The sequence below is a fragment of the Cucurbita maxima genome, unplaced genomic scaffold (genome assembly GCF_002738345.1).
Source record: "Cucurbita maxima cultivar Rimu unplaced genomic scaffold, Cmax_1.0 Cma_Scf00003, whole genome shotgun sequence".
Classification (NCBI taxonomy): domain Eukaryota; kingdom Viridiplantae; phylum Streptophyta; class Magnoliopsida; order Cucurbitales; family Cucurbitaceae; genus Cucurbita; species Cucurbita maxima.
Window position 1 is genome coordinate 3,110,073 of NW_019272019.1, and position 25,334 is coordinate 3,135,406.

General features: G+C 36.4%; 5 protein-coding genes across 5 annotated transcripts; 2 read left to right on the forward strand and 3 right to left on the reverse strand.

The window, feature by feature from the left end:
* The first annotated feature begins 70 nt into the window (after positions 1 to 70).
* On the forward strand, positions 71 to 2,168 carry LOC111476848 (peptide-N4-(N-acetyl-beta-glucosaminyl)asparagine amidase A). The gene is given in 2 exon segments (XM_023120681.1): positions 71 to 539; positions 542 to 2,168. Coding segments are annotated over 2 exon segments (1,878 nt in total). The 5' UTR covers positions 71 to 181; the 3' UTR covers positions 2,062 to 2,168.
* Positions 2,169 to 2,661: 493 nt separating this feature from the next.
* LOC111476858 (dol-P-Man:Man(6)GlcNAc(2)-PP-Dol alpha-1,2-mannosyltransferase-like) lies at positions 2,662 to 6,789 on the reverse strand. Its single transcript, XM_023120695.1, has 10 exons — positions 6,403 to 6,789; positions 5,416 to 5,503; positions 5,178 to 5,337; positions 4,852 to 5,069; positions 4,407 to 4,702; positions 3,920 to 4,034; positions 3,699 to 3,837; positions 3,352 to 3,548; positions 3,167 to 3,256; positions 2,662 to 3,100 (listed from the first exon to the last, which is right to left on the reverse strand). The coding sequence occupies exons 1-10, from the start codon at positions 6,681 to 6,683 to the stop codon at positions 2,969 to 2,971; spliced, it is 1,716 nt and encodes a 571-aa protein (XP_022976463.1). The 5' UTR covers positions 6,684 to 6,789; the 3' UTR covers positions 2,662 to 2,968.
* Positions 6,790 to 7,905: 1,116 nt separating this feature from the next.
* On the reverse strand, positions 7,906 to 12,990 carry LOC111476821 (phosphoenolpyruvate carboxylase). Its single transcript, XM_023120638.1, has 11 exons — positions 12,884 to 12,990; positions 12,396 to 12,583; positions 11,577 to 11,968; positions 11,369 to 11,453; positions 10,874 to 11,096; positions 10,684 to 10,787; positions 10,528 to 10,615; positions 10,237 to 10,391; positions 9,088 to 10,086; positions 8,605 to 8,991; positions 7,906 to 8,527 (listed from the first exon to the last, which is right to left on the reverse strand). The coding sequence occupies exons 2-11, from the start codon at positions 12,561 to 12,563 to the stop codon at positions 8,231 to 8,233; spliced, it is 2,898 nt and encodes a 965-aa protein (XP_022976406.1). The 5' UTR covers positions 12,564 to 12,583; positions 12,884 to 12,990; the 3' UTR covers positions 7,906 to 8,230.
* Positions 12,991 to 17,582: 4,592 nt separating this feature from the next.
* On the forward strand, positions 17,583 to 19,147 carry LOC111476879 (EP1-like glycoprotein 2). The gene is made up of 2 exons (XM_023120730.1): positions 17,583 to 19,003; positions 19,035 to 19,147. Exon 1 carries the CDS (start codon positions 17,623 to 17,625, stop codon positions 18,979 to 18,981), a length of 1,359 nt encoding a protein of 452 aa, XP_022976498.1. The 5' UTR covers positions 17,583 to 17,622; the 3' UTR covers positions 18,982 to 19,003; positions 19,035 to 19,147.
* Positions 19,148 to 20,276: 1,129 nt separating this feature from the next.
* Positions 20,277 to 21,764, reverse strand: LOC111476929 (protein LIGHT-DEPENDENT SHORT HYPOCOTYLS 10-like). The gene is made up of 2 exons (XM_023120808.1): positions 21,034 to 21,764; positions 20,277 to 20,434 (listed from the first exon to the last, which is right to left on the reverse strand). Exons 1-2 carry the CDS (start codon positions 21,686 to 21,688, stop codon positions 20,427 to 20,429), a joined length of 663 nt encoding a protein of 220 aa, XP_022976576.1. The 5' UTR covers positions 21,689 to 21,764; the 3' UTR covers positions 20,277 to 20,426.
* Between the last annotated feature and the right edge of the window lie 3,570 nt (positions 21,765 to 25,334).

Sequence of the window (25,334 nt, forward strand, 5' to 3'; positions counted from 1 at the left end):
GTTACTTTGATTTTATTAAATAGTCACCATAATTTTCCATATTTGAGACATTTCTAGATGGTGTTTGGTATACATATGGAAAATGTCTCAAATCTTTATCTGTTGGTTACTGGTTACGACAGATGATCACATTTGCAACAGTTCATTAACAGTTTGATTGGTTTAAATCGCTTACGCTGCAATGGTTGGGGTAAGAAAAAGCATAAATTTTCTTCCAAAGTTAGAAAAAATGGCTTCTCGATTCATCTTCCATAAAAACCCAGCCAGAAGAGTCGTAACAATCCACTCTACCCCGCCATTAATGGCTTCTTTTCCTTCATCTCCCTTTTTCATATCCCTCCTCTTTCTCCTCCTCCTCCTCCTCCCCTTTCATTCCGACGCCAATCTTCACAAAACCACCCTCCGACGACCGGATCTGCTTTACGACTCCGACCTCGCAACAATCGCCAACCATTCTACTCCACCGACCGTCTTCTTCGAAGTCACCAAACCCATTGACACGCCCAAGGCCAAACCCTGCTCTCTCCTCGTTCTTCACCACGAGGAAGGCAATTCGATCGAATCTTCGGCGTTTGGCTTAGCGGTGTTGAGATTCTTCGTAGCTGCACGGCGGAGCCTAGGGCTACGGGGATCGTTTGGACAGTTCAGAAGGACATTACGAGGTATTATTCGTTGCTCTTGAAGAATCAAACTCTGGCTGTTTATTTAGGTAACATTATCGATAAGACATACACTGGAATATACCATGTGAAAGTTCATATCCATTTTTATCCTGAAGAGAATGATTATGGTGATAATATACTGTCTTCTCCAAAATTTGCGTCTGGCTATGATTCTGATTCTAGGGCTGATTTAATCGTACCTATTTCCCGGAATTTGCCACTGAATGATGGATTATGGTTTCATGTTAAGAATTCAACTGATGTTCAGTTGAAGAACTTTGAAATTCCCCAAAATGTTTACAGGGCTGTGTTGGAAGTTTATGTGTCTTTTCATGAAAACGATGAGTTCTGGTACTCAAATCTTCCAAATGATTACATTACCACAAACAATCTCACTGATTCACCTGGAAATGGACCTTTTAGGGAGGTTTTAGTTAGTCTTGATGATGAGATTGTTGGAGCCATTTGGCCTTTTACTGTTATCTTTACAGGAGGTGTGAATCCCCTTCTTTGGAGGCCAATATCTGGAATTGGTTCCTTCAATCTACCCTCTTATGACATAGAACTCACACCATTTTTAGGCCATTTGTTAGATGGAAAGCTTCACACCTTTGGATTCAGTGTCACACATGGTTTAAATGTATGGTACATCAATGCAGACCTTCATCTTTGGTTGGATGAACACACTGCAAAAACCGAAGGAAAGCTCTTGAATCACGTTGTCTCACCCTGTTCCGTTTCGATGAATTCAAACTTTACAGGTCTAGACGGAGCGTTTTTGACAAAGGTAACCCGATCGGTATCGTCAAGTGGATGGGTGAAATCGTCTCTTGGAATTGTCACAACTGAAACAAACCAAGATCTTAGATATAGTAACTCAATGGTGATGGGAAATGATGGGAACAGCCAGATTGTGAACCAGGAGATTCAATTCAATTGTAGTGTTCATGCCAAGAAGAAATCTTCTGTTGTTTATTCATTCAAATCTCTGAAAACTTTCCCTCTTTACATGTACTCTGACATCAAAGATGGAGGAAATGGAAGTTATGAATCATTAGCTAACTTGACATTGGGATTCAATGAGAAGAAGAGTGATGGGGTAGGATCATTTATGAGCTCTGTCAAGAATGTTCAAAATGGGCAGGGGAGAATGGTGGTGAAGGGCCATTTGGTGGCAAGTGGGTTGGGAAGTACGCAGCAGGATTACAGATTCCATGGTGATGAACACTGTTATTCCAGGAACATAAGCAGCTCAAACTACATCATTGTTTATGATGATGTGAAGAAAATCTGTGGCAAGAAGAAAATGGAATCAGCTGGAGGTTTTAGGTTTAGAAGATGGCCGATTCCTGGTTCTTTAGATTCAAATTTCCATGGCAATGGTGGACGTTTACAATGATGTTCATGGTATCTACTGAATGTTTAAGCTGTTGTGTCAGTTCTTCAGGGATTCCTGCATGCCTGTAATTCAAATAAAACTGCTCTCCCCTCTTCCCTTTTATTCAAGTTCTTCAAAATCCTGCTAGGAGGAAGTCTAAATACAAGGTGCTCCCTCTCTACTTGATTTTCTTTGCCATCATGAACAGAAATTGCCTTTTTAGGATAGCATTCAAATTCTTTAAAAATTTAGTAGATTTCGTCTGCTCGATTTCTTGACTTTAAAAATGTACAGATCAACTCAACACAATATTAAGAGTGAAGGGATCAAGTTCGGGTTTTAGTAGACAAAATTGATTATTATGTAATATCATCATTTTTCTAGACATATGGCAAAGATTTATAACTCAAAATTGAAAGTTATAGTAACTACTGGATTAAAATCTATTCGATACAAAATTATATATATATCCACCTCATGGTTTCTTTGTTAGTATAAGTGGCCTACAATTATTAATGAAATTGCTTGACAGATAAAATATTAACTTTTATAAGGAAAAAATAGTCATTTTTGCACGCTTTAATTGCAAAAATAAAATAAAATAATTGCGACATTGGAGGCTGAGAGTACGGTAGTCCATAACGGAATGATTCAAGATCAACTAATCTAAGTATAGTTCAACTATATGAGATATTACACATCCAAACAAATTAGATGTTCGAATTTCTACCCACATAACGCTAAAAGATCAACAAAGAGAAAGTTCTACCGAATAAATTACCACCCTCGGATCTGAAAGATTTTTTTTCTGAATTTTGGTGGCATGGCAGGCATGAAGATCACAAGGGAAAATTCTTGGCAAACTCTCTTATAAGCTAAGTTTCTAGCCTGCTTGACGAACGTTGGAGACATCGTAAGATATGGAGAATTACTTTGTTATTCTCCTAAGCAGCTTGTACATTCCAAAAGCATTTTTAGTCTGCCAGAAGTAGGGAATGAAAAATGACCGATAAAATGGCGGTGAGAACTCCCTGTCCAGGTAAGGCCATGCTGCAATAGCCTGCAAGTAAAAATGTCTCAGTAAAATCCTACATTAGCAGCAAGGCAAGAGAAAACGGACTTTTACCTCCCACTTCAATGTGTCACTTCCACGAGAAGCATACGGTCTATCGAGTTGAAGCTCGACAAGGAAGGTGCATTCATCGAGATCTCGGAGCTGTGAAGTTTATCATCACGAAACAAAAGGGATTCAGTAAAAGACCATGCGTAAAATTAAGGGTGAAAAAACCTTTCAGGATCTGGAGTTAGTACATATTGCTTATCTGATGCCTTGTTCTTGTTGTTAAAGTATGGTGGAGCAGCTGCAGTCCCTCCCAAGGTAGAATTAAACGGGAAAGGAAGAAGACCTCGGAACCCATCGTCGATCCATCTTACTTCTTGCACGTAATCAGGAATGAAAAATGATGATGGAAAACGATGCCACTCGCTCCCAACACAAATTGTGGAACCTGAAAGAAGTGATATGCAGAGTAAAAAATTCTTTATCCAAACGAATTTACAATTTCCCGATACTTTTGCGACTAATAGGAGAAGCTGCAACAAAGATTAGCATCTTGTCAAGCTCAACTAACCTCAAAAGAACAGATAATATATCTAACCTGGTCTTATATCCTCGTGGTGAGCCAAGACCTTGTAAACCTCCAGCGGAGCAGAGTAACCATTAATCAATGAAAATGTACGAGCATGGGATGCACAAAGGATAAGGCCAAGAGCAAGGGGTCTAAGAACTTTTGCTATCTGTAAAGCAAATTAACTAACTAAATAGAGGGAAATGATATCGTAATAAAATCCGAAAACGGAGGGGATGGTAGATACTCACCACGACGAGTACAGAATTATCATGTGGATTGTATTTATCTCTGAAAAAATCTGGAAAGCACTCGATGACGGCTGAAGCAGCAACACAAATAAGAGGATATATTGGATAAAGGAATCTGCAGCAGCAATGTGATATCAGGAGAAGACACCAAATATATGCCACCAGCAACGTATTTCAGGAAGTGTTTCAACAAAGAATATTGATTAGGAATGCTAGATGAAGCCTTCAAATTCAATATAATCAAATTCGAAACGGGGAGTACTCTTTCTAACAGAGCACAATATCTAGCACCGTTTATCTTTTCATCCTCAACTTAAAATCAAAAGGGAAAATCTTTACAGAACTTCAACAGCCCAGAAGTTCCAAGCAGAAAAAGTGGTATTCAATCGAATCATCTTTTGGGTTTCTAGACACCATGCATACACTTTTAAGAGAACGAACCATAATTTCAAGGAAGTTATACAATAAAGAAGTAAAAGTATCAAACCTTTCCTCCTTGTGTGGCTGCAATGTCATGAATCCAAGCCAAATATAAATAGGTGAGATGACCACAAGCAAGTCCGGCACATACTTTTTCCTTGAAATTGGTAAAATTCCCAGAAAGAGCAATGCAAGAACGAAACAAACATTGAAGTTGTTAAATCCATTTCTGAGATAGAACAATGGTCCTTCGGTTCCATACAAGTGGCTTTCACCACCGCCCAAGACGTTATATATCAGCAAATTTAGCACAGATGATGTCCACCTTTTATAGTAGTAGTAGTCAACAAGCAGCGAGAAGGCCTACAAGCCAAGCCATAGGAGCTTGAGCACCCTTTAACATATTTTATATGAACAGAATCAAGAAGTACCTTATCCTCGTGCTCTTAATAAAATCTTCCATTAAACAAAAGATCATAAATAACACAATAAAATTACTTGAGAAGACATACAAGGAGAATTATGGATGTTAGAGCCCCTGCAAGAAACGCCTCTTTGAATTTGCTGCGTAAAGCATAAAGTGTGACTGGAAGAAAAACCAAGATCGAAAACGGCCAGCCAAGAATTACACCAGCAGCAGCGACAGCAACTGCTGGAGCAGGTTTCTCAAGTAGAAATAACCCAGATGACAAAGAAACAGCATACATGGAGAAGGAACTAGGCAAGAAACCTGTAAAACGAGGCAACAACACCAAATACTGAGGCAATTCCAGATTAAACAAAAAAATATTTAATTAAGTCAAGAAAACATTAATATGGCCTTTCAGAAGTTACTCACTAGTGCTAGCAAAGAAACAACCACTGGTCAAGCATAACATTGCAAGAGTATAAGTGGCAAGGCGCTTCCCATACTTCTTAGAGAGTGCCACAACAAGAACTGTTTCTGAAATAACAGATAGAAGACCAAGGAAAAGTCTTACAGCAAAGAATACTCTCACCTGCAATTTAAAGAGAGATTAAAACCAGACATATCTGGATCTACATGAAATAACAACTGAGACAGAATGACCCCTTACTTTATCCTCAGAAAACAGCCACGCAGCTGGTCTGCCCACTAGTTCATGGAGAACAATGTATAAATATGACCGAAGCGCAAACTCAGAACTGCAAGAGAGCATAGTTTCGGGGAACATACAAATTAAACAAGATCTCGTTGAACGTAATCAACCTCATGTAAATGTTCACTCTTACTAGTCTTTTTCTAAGTACATCAAAATCTGATGTCTAACTCCAAATAGCTGCTCTACCAGAGTTAGACCCATCTTCAAATGAAAGCCAAGAATGATAACAATATATACATCATTTGATGAATGATGCAATTGAACATATAGGAAATCATATGAAATATGTATGTGTGTGTGTGTTCAAGTCATGCCAATAGAACATCCATAAAATGTGAGTAACATAATTCACACAAGTCCACCACTAGTAGATATTATCCTCTTTGGGTTTTTCCTTTCGGACTTTCTTTCAAGGTTTTTATAACGCGTTTGTTAGGAAGAGTTTTCATCATTTGATGAATAACAAAATATACATCATTTGATTAAGGATGCACTTGAACATATAGGAAACCATATGAATTATGTGTGTGTGGTGTGTGTTCAAGTCATGCCAATAGAACAGCCATAAAATGCGAGTAACCTAATTCACACATTCAGCAGGATTTTACATTCCAAGGCCATTAGAACCACACATACTCCATCAAATCATGGCATCTTTGCCTTATTCCTCGATTAACATATCGTTGGTTATTGTAATTCAATACTTTGGTTCTACCAAAAGAGAAAAAAAAAACTGCTATATGGTATGTTATCCAGCTCAAGCCACTGGGAAACAACAACGAAAACGCAACGTTTTCACAGTATGAAAACTAAGAGAACGATTAGGGTAAGAAAGAAACCCAATGCACCAACAGTGAAAGATGCCAACAAGGAAGAAATCAACCCTAAAAAACGTAACAGTTAGAGCTTAGAATGAATGAAGGGAGAATTTGGAGTACGAACCTGTATTCCCAAGTTTGGAAGCCAGATTTGTAGAGAAGGAAATGGAGGGGCTCCCAATAATTGAAAACCTCGTCGCAGTCGTGAATGATGTTAGATGTGGCACTCATGTACCTGAGAAGCCCCAGAGCAAAAAGTGGGAAGAACCACCCGATTCCTTTGCCATCGTCTTCAGTGGTGCTCGATCGGCCTGGCTTAACGGACTTAGAGTAGGAAGAAGAAGCCGCCGTGGACGGCGGAGTGTCGGAGGTGAGGGGCCGCCTCTGCCGCATCTCTAGAGCCATTTCCTTTTCGCCGTTGGGAGTGTGGCAAATCGGAGAGACTGGTTTAATACGGTGTTCGAAAGTCGAGTGCTTTGCTTAACATCGAAGTCTTAAGAATGTCTTTTGCGAGCATCTTGTTTAGATTCTATATATAATATATATAAATTAAACAAACATAACCCATTAACTAAAGAGTAAATGCAAATGAAAAGATTATATAACGTAGTCACGTGTCACGGTCATATTTGTCCAAAGCGTGTTATGGTCGCATGTTAGATGTCGTGGTCCTGCTTGTCTAGGACATGTTGTTCATGGCTGCATGCTCATTCCAAACTTCTTTTACATGCTAGTTGCCACTTCTTATCTTGAATTAGGTATTTCCTTGTTCACGTTTTCTAAAACATTTCCCGTAAACGAGGGATGGGGTTTCTCTCGCTTTTAGCATAGCGGGCCCCAGCGAGAGGCCTGTACAACGGGCTATTAGCTCAGTGGTAGAGCGCGCCCCTGATAATTGCGTCGCTCTTAGCCACATGGATAGTTAAATGTGTTCATCAGCGCCTGACCCTGAGATATGGATCATCCAATGTGCTCATCAGCGCCTAACCCTGAGATGTGGATGAGCACTTGACCCTGAGTTGTGGATCATCCAATGTGTTCATCAGCGCCTGACCCTAAGATGTGGATCATCCAATGTGCTCATCAGCGCCTGGACCCTGGGATGTGGATCATCCAATGTGCTCATCATCGCCTAGACCCTGAGATGTGGATCATCTAATGTGCTCATCTGCGCTTGGACCCTGAGATGTGGATTATGTAAGACACATTAGCATGGCCTACTTCTCTTTGAACCAAGGTTTGAAACCATACTTTCCAACTTTCTATTTACTTGTGGGATCCAACTTTCGATTTGGGTGAGATCCAATGTAGATCCAACTTCTCCTTAGGAGGATATATGGGTCGACTCCTCTCTTCTCAAGAATCTCTAAAACATATCTCGAAAACGTGACTCGAGATTCAAGCATACATTGTCCACGAACTAACTTATTCGCTGGGCTAGAACAAGGGCTGCATGATCGCTGTCCCACACAACCGTAACACCAAACATAGAAAGAGTAATTTACTTCTTTGGACAGTTTTCCTTCTTAAAAGACAAATGGAGAAGGTAGATTGAACCTTAGAATGGGATGAAATGGCAATGGAAGAAAATAAATAGCAAGATCAAACGTAGAGTGAAGAGAAGTGATAAGAAAAAAGGATCACAAAAGGACTGTTTCAGCATTAATGCAATTATTTAAACTTCAAACGCCTTGCAAGGCAACAACATAATCCACTGTGCCACTCTACTATTTGGGCCACAGTAGTGTTGATCATGCAGCAGCAAAGGACTCAGTCACAGTCACTCAAGAACTCCTCACCAAAAGCTGGATTAACTTAAACAACATCCACTTCTGATTGCATAATTATGAGCCTTCTCTTTCATGCCAACACTTATATCTTGCACGAAACCAGCAAAAACAAACAACTTATGGCAGCAGCATAGCCTTCATGCTGCTCTACTCCTGTTTAGCTTAACCAGTGTTCTGCATTCCAGCAGCAATACCCTTCATGGTCAAGATCAGAGTGTCCTCTAGCCCAGGTGCATACTCGCTCTTCGGGTTTAGCTTCACCAGTTCGTCTGCTGGTTTGCTTGCTTCCATTATTTCCCTTGAAATGTGTGGACGCGTTGTCACGTGGTAGTTCGGATCACGGATTCGTTTCAGTGTGTATGCTTGGCAAGCGTTCAGAGTCGTGATGTATGAATCACGGAGACGGAGTCTTTGCTTCAAGTAAGGATCCCCTTCAAGAAGATCTTTGTGTCCAGCAATCTACAAAGCACAAGGATTAAACTATGATTGAATGAAGAAGACGTTGTGTGATTGAACGGAAAATGGCCAAAATTTACCTGCAGTAGAAGGCTCTTTGTTTCTTCATAGTTGGCTCTCAAGCGCTGTCCGAATGGCCAGAGGTCCTCCGAAACTAGGAGCTTATCGTACAACGCTGCGATGCCAGGGTCTCCTTTAGCGAACACCATTTCGACCAAATCAATGGTGACCCTAAAGAAGGGCCATTCGTTGTACATCTCCTGCAACATTTGAAGGTTCTTAACATCTTTCTGAATAATATGCTTGAATGCTGCTCCAAAGCCTAACCAAACTGGAAGATGAAATCGCGTCTGTGTCCATGCAAAGATCCATGGGATTGCACGAAGTGACTCGATACCCCCGCTTGGCTTTCGTTTTGATGGACGGCTTCCAATATTCATCCTACCATACTCAAGCTCAGGTGTAGCCTAAAATCATGAGTACAAAATATTAAGTTAAAAACATCACAAAGTCAATGTAGATTTCAAGAATGAAATTATGAGAGTCGGCAGAAGAAATCCTACAAGGCGGAAATATTCGACAAATCGTGGTTCTTGGAAGACAATGGAACGGTATTCTTCTGTCGCTACAACAGCCATTTCGTCCATCAGTGTACGCCATTCAGGTTTTGGTGAAACTGGAGGGTGCATTCCATGCTCAAGTGTTGCAGCAGTGAAACGTTGGAGTGTTCGAAAACACAAGTGCTCTTCTCCAAAGGACTGCTCAATAACTTCCCCCTGTACTGTTACACGGAGCGAACCATGAATTGTCTCAGGTGGTTGGGACAAAATAGCAAGATGAGTAGGTCCACCTCCTCTTCCAACGGTGCCACCCCGACCGTGAAACATAGTTAGCTTCACACCATATTGCTTTGCAACTTTTATAAGCTCCTCTTGAGCCTTGTACAACTGCCAGGCTGCAGAGAACCGTCCAGCATCTTTACCAGAATCCGAGTAGCCAATCATGACTTCTTGCTTTCCATTAATTCGGTCTTTGTACCAATCTATCGAGAAGAGGCGAGCAAGGGCTGCTGGTGCAGCCTCCAAATCTGCAAGCTTCTCGAACAGGGGAACAACTCTCAACGGTTGCGTAACATGGCACTCGCGCTGCAATAGCTCAACTGCTAAAACATCAGACGGAGCAGTGGCCATGGAAATGATATATGCACCGAAGTTATCAGAAGGAAGTTCCGCTATGACATGGAACGTGTTTAAAACATCAGATATTTCTTCAGTTGTAGGAAGATCAGGACCAAAAAGAGGACGTTTGCCACTAAGTTCCGATAGAAGCCATTCTTGTCGCTGTTTCTCGGACCATTCTTTGTAGGAACCAATATCCAAATGCTGAGTAATGGCTTCCAAAACGTCAGTGTGACGATCTGACTCCTGCCTGATGTCAAGTCTTACAAGTGACAAGCCAAAAGTGGACACTTGCCTCAAAAAATCAAGAAGGGTGCCATCAGCAATCGGTCGGTCACCACAAGCACAGAGGGATCTGTAGCATAGTTCAAGAGGTTCCAAGAACTGCAAAAGTTGGGAAATGTTCATGACTTTATAAGTAATCTGCCTATGCAGTTCAGTGGTAATAATATCAAATATTTGCATTACATTAAACCATCGTCGTGCCAAAAAAAAAATAAAAAAAGGCATTTTGAAGATCCAAGAAGAGGTAACCTGCTCAACATTTGTAAAAGTCGCATCCTCTGGGATGTCCGAATATCCATTAGCTAACAAATGGCGAGAACGCTCACGCGTCTGATAAAGCTTGTCCCTTACGTCGCCAAGAATCACTCGGTAGGGTTCATTGGCAGGAACTTGCTTCCAAAATTCTATACAAACAAAAAAGAATCTAAATTCATTAGCACCAAACTTGTGATCTCCTCTATGAGATAAATTTCGAGCAAAAATAAATGCATTCACAAACTCTTTTTCTTCTGTTATAGAAGAGACGTCGTGATTGATTACCTATATAGTGTTTTGCATCTCTCCTTGATGAATTATGAAGCACGTCTGCACGCTCACGAAGCTCACTACTGCAACGCCACATAGACAACTGCAGACAAATATGATTGAGTATGGTCCCTTACATTGCCTATTGCATAATGCAAAAGGTGTAAATACCTCAAACATGAGATCCTCAATCTGTGAGTAGTACAGATTAGCAGCCATCATTCTAGCAAGAAGACAGACGTCCCTTGTAACCTCCGGTGTCACCCTGGGATTACCTGTGGACCGATCAAACGAAAAGCTAATAACTTAGAAGCAGCTACAATTTCCAGAGGTATCATCAGTGCGGAAAAAGATAATGTACCATCACGGTCACCACCCATCCAAGATGAAAACTGAATTAGTGGTGCATTATAAGGAACACGTTCATCGATCCCTATGTTTTTTAAAGCAGTATCAACACGGCGCAGAAATTTAGGAACACCCTTCCAAATTGTCTCGTGGAAGTAGCTCATTCCTGCCCTCATTTCATCTTGTGGGGTAGGAGGAGTTCTACGGATTTCATCAGTACGAAATGCAGCTTGAATCTACAATTCGGAAAAGGCAAACATTCATGATCGTCAAGATCAAAAAGTTTCGAATGTGTCGTGTTCAGTTAATTATACCAAGTCACGTTGCAACAATGTCACAGCATACATCTATCAATTATTATTTCCAGTGGCATGCAGCTATCAAGTATGATTTCCAATAATAATAAATAGGTAGCAGTTTGCAAATTCAGACATTCGAGCGTTCTTTATCAGGATAGAGAAAGAAAATAGAAAACAGCAGCGACAGATAATTGGAGTGCAATTTTCACCTCTCTCTGAAGTGCCTCATCAAGTTCTTGCTTGTCATCGGGAGTAATGTCTTTGGCGTACAACTGAACTAAACAGTCCCGTATCCTGCATAGTGAACGAACGAGTTAGTTGGCATTTCCCAATTAGCTGGAACTGACAATCCGACTAGCTCATAAGTCAACTATAAAAATAAACATAAAAACAATCCAGAGTAGCTCATAAGTCAACCTTGCATGCTTCTGAAGCAAAGATCTACGAACTGATTGAGTCGGATGAGCAGTTAAGACCAAATCTATAGTCTGGTTCTTCAAGGCATCGAAAACTTCTTGAGGGGACTTATTCAGTTTCCCCACAAGCTTCTTCAGAGTTTCTTCGATGTCAGATTCCGTGGTTGCAGAGTTCTCATCAGCAAAAACTCCCTTCTTCAGTTTGATCCTTCGACGATAAGCAATCTGAACCTCCTCGGCCAAGTTCGCCAAATTAAGCATATGGGAAAAAGATTTGGCAATGACAATAGAGTCCCCTGGATCTAAACTAGTCAGCACATTTCCGAGCTCCTCGAGTTTCTTCGGATCGTGTTTCCCTTCATATTCAGCAGAAAGTTCATAACACTCTTGCACCTATTATGCAAAACATAAAAAGTCAAACAGCTGATCACAATCGATTTCAAACAAGAGTACTCGATGAGCAAGAGAAACATGATTCTTTTCCTTTCTGATAATGTGCTTGATTCAGGTCAATATCAAACATAAAGAAAAGAAGCTTTAATTGGTAAAAACATCGATACTAAACTGAAATTACAGACATTCGAAATCATTGATCTTCAACGGAGCTCTATCAATCTAACAGCGATCAAAATGACATAAAGTTCTAAGTCATGACAATCATTTTTTATATTAATACAAAGATCCATATCTTTTCTTTTACTTTCCTATTCACATCAAAAGTTCCATAGTGATAGATTCACAATGAAAGTGAAATGAATCAAAACAATTGTTCATCCATCCTTCCATACAAATCAAAGTCAAATTCCCAGTTCTAACTTACAGTTTCCTTCAGATCCTCCCCGTGCAAATCCTGAAGAATATCAAGGAACCGATCCAGCAACAACGCATCATACTCCACCAATTTATCATCATCACTCACTCTAGCTGGTGCTAAAAGCCGAAGCTGCGCATCAATCGATGCCATTTTCTCAACATTTCGGTTCGGCATGTTTCACACCAAATTTCCCTCTGAAATCACCACCCAAAAAAAACAAAAAACCATCAACCACCGGTAAATCCAGAAAACAGGGGAAGGGAATGGGGGAAAAGCCACAAGAATCCATCAATTTCAAGGACGATCCACACAAAAAATAGATCCTAAACAAACACGAATTTCTGAAACCAAACCCCAAACCCAGTACGAGAAATGAGTAAATACGAATAACCCAACAGTTTCTACATCAAAACAGACCCAAATTTCGCCAGAAATCAGAAATGCAATAACCCAAATGTATAATGGCAGAATGTGATGCGTGGAGAAAGGCGTACCTGAAGAACAGAGACGTTTGAGAAAAGGCAGAGTAGGACGAAATGAAATCGGAAGAAAGGGGAGTGAGTGTGTGGGATTCTGAGATCCAAAGTCAGTGGTTCGAGATCATTATATAGAGCTATGAGCCTCGCACTCGATGCTCAATCATGATGAACCCAAATACAAAAAGGAAAAATTAAATTAATTAAATTCATTTTAGTCTACTTTTAATTCTTTTAATTTCATTTACTACCGTTAATAAATCTAAAATTTAATTATTTGAATAATAATATATACTATATGAAATTGATAGTTATAATAATCTTTACTACAAATATAAAATTTAAATATTCTTAATTTTTGAGTCCCCTTTAAATTAGATTCTCCCTTTAAATTATATATACAGTGATGTCTCACATTGGTTAGAGAAGAAAACAAAACAATTTTTGTACAGGTGAAAACCTTCCAATGGCAATGAATTGTTTAAGAATAAAATAAAATTGTTGATTTGATTTTATTTTTAATTACTTAGAATTTTCTTAATTATAATAATTAATTTATTTTCACTAGGATTGGATATGCTTGAGAAGATGCTGTAATTCTCTTAATTTCATAATATTTATTTATTCTAATTTCAGCATCAAATGGAAAGCTATATGTTCCTATTTGAATTAAGGAATTCCATCAATTTTTTTATTTATTAAGAAAATAAAATAAATTTCGAAACTTTTCCTTTTTTGTCCTTTTCAAAACTTCACTTTATAATTTTAAAAGGACACTTCTGAATATTGGGTAATAAATAATAATATAAATTTAGTTACGAAAATTATTGCCTTTTTAATAAATAAATATTCCAATGCATTGAGACAACGCTGAAAATAATAATAATAATTTAATAACATATATCAAATATGTAACCTATTGGCATGGGCTTTTTTATTAATTTCTTAAACATTATATTCTTATTATTATACATTAAAAAAAATATATATTCCGTCTTTTAAAAAGATTATTTTAATTTGTATAATAAAAAAAATGATCATTTGGTCGGTTATTTCATTATGATTATAGCATTAGAAGACCGTTAAAAAAAATATAAGAATTATAATGGATATTTTAAAATTAAAAAATAAATAAAAGACTACAATAATAACATTATTGTTTTATAAAATAGGTAGAAAAGTCATGGTAGCCCATAATAATTATATTAAAAGTCAACTTAAATAACTAAAAAAGTATGTGTGGTACATGATTGAGGCACTAATTTCGCCTATTTTCCTATGTCAAAATAATAATAATAATAAATAAATAAAATAATTACATTTTAATTATAAATAATTTCAATAAGACCATCTAAGTCTTATTTATTTGCTAAAATATTTCAATAAATGTAAGATACTCACGTAGGGTTGACAGTGACATAGCGTTATAGACCATAGAACTTGCATTAAGGTAGTTGCATATTATTCCGTATATCTTAGGTTAGTCTATGACATAATTTTTTTTTTTTTTTTTTGTTTTATTTTGCATCATTGTTATTTTATTTTAAGACACTTACGTCAAACATATGGTAGCAGCTCTATTTTAGTCAAAGTTCAAGAACGTTACATGATATCTTTATTTGGGTTGAAATATTTCATCTCGAATTTGTTATTAATCAATCTTTTTGTCGGGTTTTTTTTAAAAGGTAAATCGAGAAAAGGTAGTTGGAATCAGATTTTGTAGACCATGTTCAATTAATCCATTACTTTCCTTTATTTCTTTGCCCCCACATGCTTTTATTTAAAGTTCATTAAACTTTTTTGACCAATAACAACCCTACAAAATTAAAACATTCTCAATTTTTTCTTAGATTTATTCTAATTTTAATATTTTCACATGTATTTTTATAAAAATAGGTTGATAAATAATAATAATGTCTTGAAAAAAAACACTATGCGAATATAATTATTAATTTTTAAATAAATAAAATTAAAAAAAAAAAAAAGCATGAAATGGGAGTTGTTGAGTTTTATTTAGAAGTAAATAAGTGAGAGTGCTTATATAAAATGCGTTTACACGAAATAGAACTTATCATAATTTCGTGGAAAATAACGTTAACTTAGGATTAAAGGTTTCTAGAAGAAATGGAATGGAGCCAAACAGTCGTGGGTTTGTTTTGTCCTATGCAATTAAAAGCGGGGGTAAAAATGTCAATTTCACTTACAGTCAAACTTCCAGCTGGAGAAAACAAAGACACGTGGCTTGTACGACATGTTGACTTGGCAGCCCATTATTTATGAAAATTATTACATAAAAGAAAGAAAAGTGTATTGCCAAATTTTCTCACTCAAAAGAATATTCGAATCTGAAAGGAAAGATTCCAATCCACACCGAGATTCTGGAAAATAAGAGAGATTATATATATATATATATATATATTTTTTTTTTTTTTTGTTACGGTCCAACTTAATATAAATATATTTTTAATATATATATTCGTTTTAACTATATTAAAAAAATAATTAGTTAATTGTGAGACTTTAATTATAATATTTATAATTTTTTTTTAATGGTAGAAAACTATCCATATAATATTAATATCTAAATTTTTAGACACGATATTGATAGAACCTTATATATATTTGTTCATGAAATATTTTTTAAAAATAATAAACGGGTAAAATTATTTGCAAGGAATCTCCGCCCAAATTTTCACGAAAATAAATGGAAAATTTCACGGGAATAAGGAATGAAACAGGTAACACGAACGACAATGATCCCTGTCCTTGCCCTGCCCTCGGGATATATGTATCCTAAGACAAATTTCCCATTATTTCTCTTTTTTAAAATCAAATATTAGAGTTAAATAAAACGATGTTAAACGTTATTTAAATGCATACCTATCTCATTATTTAATTGGGTAAAGTTTAAATTAAGTCAAATTATTTTGTGAGAGTGGTTTTTTTAATAATATTATTTAGTTGACTTTAATATATAAATATTAAAAAAAAAACATTATTGTACCTAAAAAATTAATATTATTGGTTTGATGATACGTATGATAACATATATTATAAGTTATAGTTATAGAGGCGTGATAGAGCAGTCAATTTATTTGGACGGTGGCTTTATTAATTCAATTATCACAAGAAAAATACAAATTTGCTTATCACTAAAATATATATTTTATTATATGTTGTAAACTTTTCTAATTTTTAATATAAAATTACATGTCGCATGTTGTCAATTGAGTTTTATAATATTTAAATACTATTTACTATAATTTGGAATAATGATGACACGTGGTGTAATAGACGAGACGAATATTGATTTTCTTGAGGTTTGAACTATACCCATATTGAAAATTCCATATTGGGATCGAGAAAGTTTAGAGATGGGAACGACAAATTCTTTGTAAGGGTGTGAAAACCTTTCTCTAATAGACGTGTTTTAAAATCTTAAGAAGAATATATGTTATTAGTGAATTTAGACCGTTACAAATGGTATCATATCCAAATACAGGGCGGTGTGCTGGTGAAAACGTTGGAGCCTTGAAGGGTGTGGACACTGGTGGTGTGCCAACAAGGACGCTGATCCCATGTGGGGGTGGATTATGAGATCTCACATCGATTGGAGTGAGAAACGATTGCCAATGAGTACGCTATACCTCAAAGGAGGATAGATTGTGAGATTGGAGAGAAGAACGAAACATTATTTATAAGAGTGTGAAAATCTCTCAACGTCATGCTCCTAGGCAAAGCGGTGGAGTGCTGCACCTTAGATGACAAGAGTGCAGTAGCCGAAAACATCACTAGCTTACACTCTGACCCGAGTAGCATGGGGCACGTAGAATCTCATGGGAACAAAACATTATTTATAAGAGTGTGAAAACCTCTCCCTATCATACGTGTTTTAAAATCTTGAATTTAAGAAATGATTTTAAATTCGTTTTTCTTAGCTTCGGTATAATGCAATTTGTTTGAAATTTGTAAGCTTACGGCTGAGCCAACGACGGTATCTGATCGTACTCAAGTCCTAAACTTTCGTTATCGATTGAATTTCATTTTTTTTTTAAAAAAAATAAGTCAAAATCTTAATTTGTACATAGGGGCAAATATGGAAAAATGTCGGTCCGTTTTAGGGAACCGTCTGCTATTGGGGGCCTGCTCCAATTTCAGGCCCATGAAATTTCTAAGAACAAGCCCAAATTTTGGCGAGAACCGTCTGTTATTATGGGCCTGACTCCTATTTCAGGCCCATGAAATTTCTAAGGACAAGGCCGAATTTTGTCGTCTTCTAGCTATAGATTTCAAAATATCATATGATTTATACTTTGCTTCATAAATTTAAAAATATTACTCAATATTTTTTAATTTTATATATAGTTTCAATTTGGTCTATAATTTTACATTTTTATCGTCGTGTTAATTTTATATTATTTAAATTATATTTTTAATCAATATTTCATCAAAATTAGCTCCGAATAATTAAATGCATAGTTTAGAGGTCAAAAATTAGATTAATTTGACTAGAAATTTTATATTAATGCGTATTTATTAATAGATATTGCTGAAGGTAAAAAAAGACATTTAAAAATCCTGGCTGACTAAGACAGTACTGGTCAACCATGATGGGCTAAATGGATAAGATGGCAGCTGATTGCACTAGCCTGCCGCTGTAAAGAAAAATCTAAATTGCCACAAGATATTTGTTCATCACCATAAATAACGCACGTTGTTATGCTTACATTATTCAAAAACAAGAGGTTCGATCCCTAATGGCGACCCGTTTTCATCTTCTTCTTCGCCCTCTCTGTTTCCTGGTCTTCACTGTTCTTCTCGCCGCCATAGCCACACAAGCTCAAGTTCCTGCAAATGCCACCTTCCATTTCATAAACCAAGGCGAATTCGGCGACCGAATCATTGAATACGACGCCAGCTACCGCGTAATTCGAAACGACGTGTACACCTTCTACACATTCCCCTTCCGCCTCTGTTTTTACAACACCACCCCTGATTCCTTCATTTTCGCCATTAGAGCCGGAATCCCCAACGACGAGAGCTTAATGCGATGGGTTTGGGACGCCAATCGCAACGACCCAGTTCGTGAAAACGCCACCCTAACCTTCGGCCGCGATGGAAACTTCGTCCTCGCCGACGTCGACGGCCGTGTCGTCTGGCAAACCAACACCAAAAACAGAGGAGTCACCGGCATCAAAATGCTCCCTAATGGAAACTTAATCCTCCACGACAAGAACGGGAAATTCATCTGGCAGAGCTTCGATTACCCTACTGATACTCTGTTAGTCGGTCAATCGATTCGAATCGGCGGCCGGTATAAATTAATTAGCCGAAAATCCGAAATCGACGGCTCTGATGGCCCTTACAGCCTTGTCTTAGATCGAACAGGGCTCACGATGTTTCTTTCCCACGACGGTCAGCTTTTAACCTACGGCGGTTGGCCGGGGACGGATCATGGAAGCAGAGTAACATTCGCCGCCGAGCCGGAGAATGACAACGCCACCGCGTACGAGCTTCTTCTTTTAGTAAACCAGGACACCCCACGGCGGCGATTGTTACAAGTCCGGCCAATTAGAAGCGCCAGAGCGTTGAATTTGAACAAATTGAACTACAATGCGACGTACTCGTTTCTCCGGCTCAGCCACGACGGGAATTTGAAGGCATTCACGTACTACGCCAAGGTGAGTTACTTGAAATGGGAAGAGAGTTTTGCGTTTTTCTCGAGCTATTTCATAAGGGAATGTGCTCTGCCGAGCAAATGTGGGGCTTACGGGTACTGCAACAGGGGAATGTGTGTGGCGTGTCCGAGCCCAAAAGGGCTTTTGGGGTGGAGCGAGAGCTGTGCGCCGCCGAAGACGCCGCCGTGCAGCGGCGGAAAAGGGAAATTTGGGTACTATAAGATAGTGGGGGTGGAGCACTTTTTGAACCCGTATAAGGAGGACGGGGAAGGGCCGATTAAGGTGGGGGATTGCAGAGCCAAATGTGATAGAGATTGCAAGTGTTTAGGGTTTATCTATAAGGAGTATAGCTCAAAATGCTTGAGGGTTCCATTGTTGGGAACTTTGATTAAGGATGTTAATTCCTCCTCGGTGGGTTATATTAAGTACTCGATTTAGGGGACAAACATGGAGCTCGGGTCTCCATTTGTCGAGAAAAGTTTGTGTCTTTACTCGTTGAACTATGCTTAAGTTTCGTTATTGTATGAATAAAAGAGTTCTTTTTTAATAAAGAACCATTTGTCTCGTCTAAATTTAATGTACTTAATGTTCTACTTGTGAGTCATCGATACCTCATTAATATATGTTCATACATCGAAGTGGAGCAAGTTTGTGAATGAAATTCATTTAGAGAAAATTAGCTTTTTGGAATAGTCAAGAAAGGAGGCTCAAATTGAATGGAGACGAAAAGAGAGACTAAGAAATAAAAGTGGGAGTAATGTTTGACTTCGGAGTTCATTATATTAATCCACAAGAAATCTTCCCATGGTTTTCGTTTCCTTATGCCGATGTTCGGACACGAGCCCTTGCCTCTATTCATAAGTGACCTTCTTGTTGTGACTGAGAATTGCAATCACATGCAACATGGTTTTTTACGAGACTTACTTTTCGTGTTATTCCCCGACTAATTTCTTTTTTAAGTAAGGTTGGATGTATAATATTTCTCTATACATGGTTCACGCATACCTGCATGAACCCACTAAGCAGACTCATATACGTACCATTAGGCCTAACTATGAGCTAGTGCAAGCTTGCACTATCGAAAACCAAAGAAAAGAAAGGACCCATATGATATTATGGTGTACACATTCATATATAACATATTGAGGAAATAACACGTACTCGTGACATATAATATGCATGAAGTCCCGTATTTTAAATCATGGTACATAGTCATGATGTACATCATACTTCCATACATACATACATGGACATGTCGTATCATTCATACTTATAATTCATGGTTCATTCAGTGTTTCACCGGGCATAACATGATCATGACATCATAGCATTCATGAATCATATCTCGGAAATACATGCCTCACAACATTTGAAGTAATAGGTCGAGATTCTTATTTTATATTTTCAATATATTCGCATAAATATTTGATATAATATGAAATGAAAAGCTCTAAAAATGGAATCCTAAGGTGAATGTTATGATGAAAAATCATATCAAATTGCATTATTTTATTTATTTATTTCATAATTATTGTGGGGGCATTATAGTCTTTTCCATTAATTTCATTTTAGTGGCACACACCATAGTTCCCTCTTTTAATAATACAAATAAATAATATATAATAAAACCTAATTCAAAATTATTATTTATTCTATTAATTTCTTTAATTAGATATTTATTTTAAATGAAAATTATTATTAACTAAAAGAGGGAAGGACAATATAATATAATATAATAAAATTGACACAAAATCTCTATTAATTAAAGGAAAAAAAAAGCAATAATAAGAGAGTACTTAATTTAAATGTGCTTAATTTGAGAAGAATATTTCATTTGCAATTCAGTCCTTCCAAAACCACATTCGTTGCTAACTGGTCCTTCTTTAGGCCCCTGAAAATAAATTAATTATTTTTAATAACCAACCAAAGTTTATATTCATAGTAATGACCATTTTTGCATTAATATTAATATTATTATTTTTATTATTACAAATGGTTTTAGGTTTCTTGAAAAAGAAAAAGGTGTGTGGGGAAAAAGTTAAATAATAACAATTATTATAGGGCTCTAATCATAAATATTCTATAACCCTAGGCCAAATATTATGAAATTTAGGGGTTGAAAGAGAATTTCATTTTAACTATTTTGAATATGATCGATGTGATTTTTATCTAAAATGAAAAATATTTGATATTGACGCGAGAATAGTTTTACAGTTAAAGGCACCGCTCGTTCCTTTTCTAGAGGTGATTTTTAGGGTTTTGGGTTTTTTTCGAAACATCTCCCGAGAACTTTATTTTAACCGACTTGAATATGATCGAGGTGATTTTTACCTAAAACGAAAAGCATTTGATACCAACGCGAGAATAGTTTTAGGGTTAAAGACCGAGCTCGTTTCTTTCCTAAAGGTTGAAGGTTTGAATTTTCCTCGTATCGAGATTGGTTGATATTCGTTTTAGGGACTATTAATAATAAGAAAAGAAAGGGATTACCTGGTTGATGAGTGTGAGATGGAATCTTCTTTTTCTTCTTCTTATATGGGATTCCCCTTGCCTTAGATTGGGAGTCTTTGAGTTCTCGCAAGTAAACCCTAATAGCACCACTAGCAAATGGGTTAGTGTCTGAGGTGCCTCCATTTTCTTCATAAGCAGCTCTAAGGCGACCAATAAGTGCATCCAGACTGCCCCAAGCTTGTCTAAGAGGGCAAGTACAAGGCCCAGGTGGCTCGGGTTGACCAAAAAAACCACACCCATTTAAATGCACTTTTGTCTTCCCAAATTGGTCAAGGTATCGAAGGAAGTCCAAAACATGACTTGAATTGCATTGGGAGATAGCCAATGGAGGCCTTTGGTTCCTCAAATATTGCCCAAACGTGTACCAATCTCTCCTCTTTTGAGACTCGTACCGACTCACAGGAACTGCTACTGCTTGTTGTTGTTGTTGATTACGATCGTCGATAACAGCAACAAAAGACGAAGACGAAGAGGAATTTGACGACGATCCTTCACCAAAATCGTTGCCTTTACTAGTCGACATATTATATGATCTTACCCACAAAACAAAGGCCAAGGATTTGAAACCAAGAGAGAAGAGAACACAATTTTGGGAAGTGGAGGAGTAATTAGAAGGGGGGAAACTCAAGAACATGAAGGTGGAGGAGACATTATATGGTCCATTCTCAAAATGCTTTATTAAAATTTCTCTCCCCCACACAATTTTGTACGATAAAAGAGCATTAACCCATTTATCCTTGTGTACTACATGATTTCGAGACTTTTTATCGTCCAAACTCGATCATTAACGTGTCTGATGTAATTAATCGTAATATGATGTAAAATTAGGTTATAAGCTAATTTTTTCGTTCCAGACAAAATCTATCAATGAAAACCCGATACATGATACCTTAAATAGAAATCGACAATGTTGATTCGTTTACCCTTGTTCTCAATATCGATGAAGACCCGACACGTTGCAAAAAAAAGTTGGTAAAACAAAGAGAAAATGAATAAGAGTGTTATGTGTTTTTTACGAAGATTCTCTTACACTACTTCTAAATATATGCATCTAATCATGAACGATTTAAAAAACTTGAATCACACGAATTTAAAAAGTAAAATTGTTAATTTACCAAATATTAATGCAAAATCTTCAAATAAACAATATTTTTTGGTATCAAAACATGAACAGCACGTGAGAAAATCATAATTAAAAAAAAAAAAAAAAGAATAATTGGTTATTAATTCTAACACAATTTAATAATAAAAACTGTTTAATTTTATAAATAATTTAATACAATTTTTTAATAAATAAAATGGTTGAAAATTAGCCCTTTTTGTTAAGACTGCAATGATAGAACAATAGACCAAATCACAACTTAAGTATTAATTAAGATAATAAATTATAATTAATGGCCGACTAAGAATCTTGATTTCTGACACGTGGCACTTTACTATTGGATCCTATTATTTTTTTTTCTCCTTTAATGGCACTATCGGTAATATCTGCCATAATCTTAATTAGCACTGCTAATAATGCTTTTGGAATAGCTAATTAATTATATCTTTTTGAGTGTTTGCTTTTGTTGTTATCTTAAATATGATTTTTAGAATATTTTCTTTTTCATCTTTATTTCATTTTCCATAAATTTTTTAAATTAAATTAAAAATCGAGACGAATATTAAAAAATATTATTTTTATTTAATGATCAGAATTCGAACATTTGAATATTTGAAGTTTAAGATCGGAGAAATTTATGTGTTAATTAATTTTTGGCATTTTTGTATAAAGAGAAAAAAACCCATATAATTTTAATGTTTTTTTTTTTAAAAAAAAAATCAATTTGATTTGATCTATACAACGTTAAAGGCCACAAAAGTCGGGTGTTCATGATGCTTTGTCATGTTCGGTCGAACCTTTGGTCCTCCATCTACTTTAGTCTATCGATTTTTGAACTTATCGAACCACTTTTGAATCATAAATTTTAAAATTTTGAACTATGAACAAAGTTAATCACTTCGGTTATTACTTTTAACTTTTTATCTTTGCTATTAAGCTACGTCGTGTATCTAAAAGAAGTATCATACATCGTATGTACGAACTTGTATAACATATTCGAAAATTAGCAACTAATTTACATTATATGTAACAACTCAAGTTTATCACTAGCCGTTACATATCACCGTTAGCCTCATGACTTAAAATACGTATGTTAGGAAGCAGTTTCTACACACTTATAAGGAATCCTTCGTTGCCTCATGACTTAAAATACGTATGTTAGGAAGCAGTTTCCGTTCCTGTGATGTCCCATATTGGTTGGGAGGAGAACATAACACTATTTATAAGTGTGTAGAAACTTTCCTCTATCAAACGCGTTTTAAAGCCTTGAGAATAATATCTGCTAGCAGTGGATCTGAGTCATTACCGTTCTCCTCTCCCTAGTAGACACGTATCAAAACAGACAATATCTATTAACGGTGGGCTTAAGTTGTTACATATAGTACGAAGGTCAAGTTATAAATTTAGTGTTTAAAGGTTGGATTTGAATGAATGGAATTAGAATCTCGAGGAGTCAAAGTTTGTCCAAGATTTTAAAGACAACAATTCCATTTGCACATCAAAATCATACATTTACACATCAAACACATCACATTTTGTCAATCTTCCCAAAAACAATTCCATATTTACTTTTAATGTGTCTATTCGAATGAATCAATAATCCCATCGACTTATCATTATAACGTTGAAAATAAATGTTCTTATGACTAGATGGTATTGGAAAACCCACGTCTTGGCCTTATCCTTTCTGCTTTTTGCTCGATCCTGTCCAATAGTTTTGTACGAGCCAACATCAGCTACATGGGTATCAACTCGTTTGTATGAAGTTACAGGTTTAAATCTTCATCTCGTACTAAAAATAATTACAGGTCAACGTTGTAATTATCTTGAAGTTCAAGTTGTATCGATAAATAGCATATGTGAGTATAAAAATCTACAGTATATAGCTCAACGTATTTTAAAGTAGTGTTGTAGACGTCCATTCAAACTTATATTAGAACATAAAGTTCATATTTCTTGGCTTAACTGGTCTAGGTTTGCAACAAGCTGACTCTTTACCCAACCAACTAAAATACATATGTAGGTCAACCATAAAGACTCCGAGATTAAATTGTGACCCTCTTGTAATCTCATCATAGTTAGCTGAGAACACTTATACATGAAGGGAGCGATCTCGTGCCTAAACCAACTAAGCTAAATACGTGAGCTAGCCATAATAAACTTCTCGCTACTAAATTAGCTGATAACCCTCTAAAGTCTCATTATAATACCCTAATTACGTGACAAGACACGAATAATCATAAATATTAGAGGGCAATCCAATACTTGAATTAATTAAAATACAAAAAAAATTAAAAAATTAAAAAAACTGAAACTAAGTCGAAATAAAATTAAAAAAAAAAAAAAAGGTGATGTGGCATGGGGGTATCCGCACTATTTTCAACGCGATCAGGGCGCGTAGATATCACATCACTATTTATTTAACACTTCTGGCTCTTTTTAAGCGTCCTCATATCACGCGCTCTTCTCCCGCGTACGACTATTTGTTTGTCTCATTATTTAGAAGTTTCTGCCACACCACTATTTACTTTTATTTTTTTTACTTAACTTAATATATATTTTATGATGATAGGTAATAATTAATTAAATTATACTTCAAATAATTAATTATGATTATTCTAATAATTAATTATGATTATTCTAATAATTTATTATGATATATAAATTAATTATTTGTGAGAGTAAAACATCTCTTTAACATATGACAGCGACATGTAAATAATTACATAACACAATTAACGCTTAATAAATTTTATAAATTTAAAAATATAATTACAAAATTGTTGTTTATTTATTTATTAAGGATTAAAAAAAAAAGTCAAAAAATATAATATATAGATCAATCAAATCAACCAATTCACAGCCGGCAAGGCAATGAGCCATTGAAAGGATTAGATTCAAAAAAAGGCAACGGCTCCACTTTTCCCCCACATTTTTAATAAGTTAGGTGAATGGTCCTCTCCAATTCCCTAACCTTAATGTTACTGGTTTTAATCGGGACGTTAGAGGGGCCTACCCCTACTAATCGTCATACCTATTCCAACCCTATTGCTAGTAGGCATCGAGAGTCATTCTACCCCTATTAACTGTCATGCCTATCTTAGCCCTACCGCTAGTAGGCATCGAGAGTCGTTCTACCCCTACTAATCGTCATGTCTATCTCAACCCAGTCCCTAAT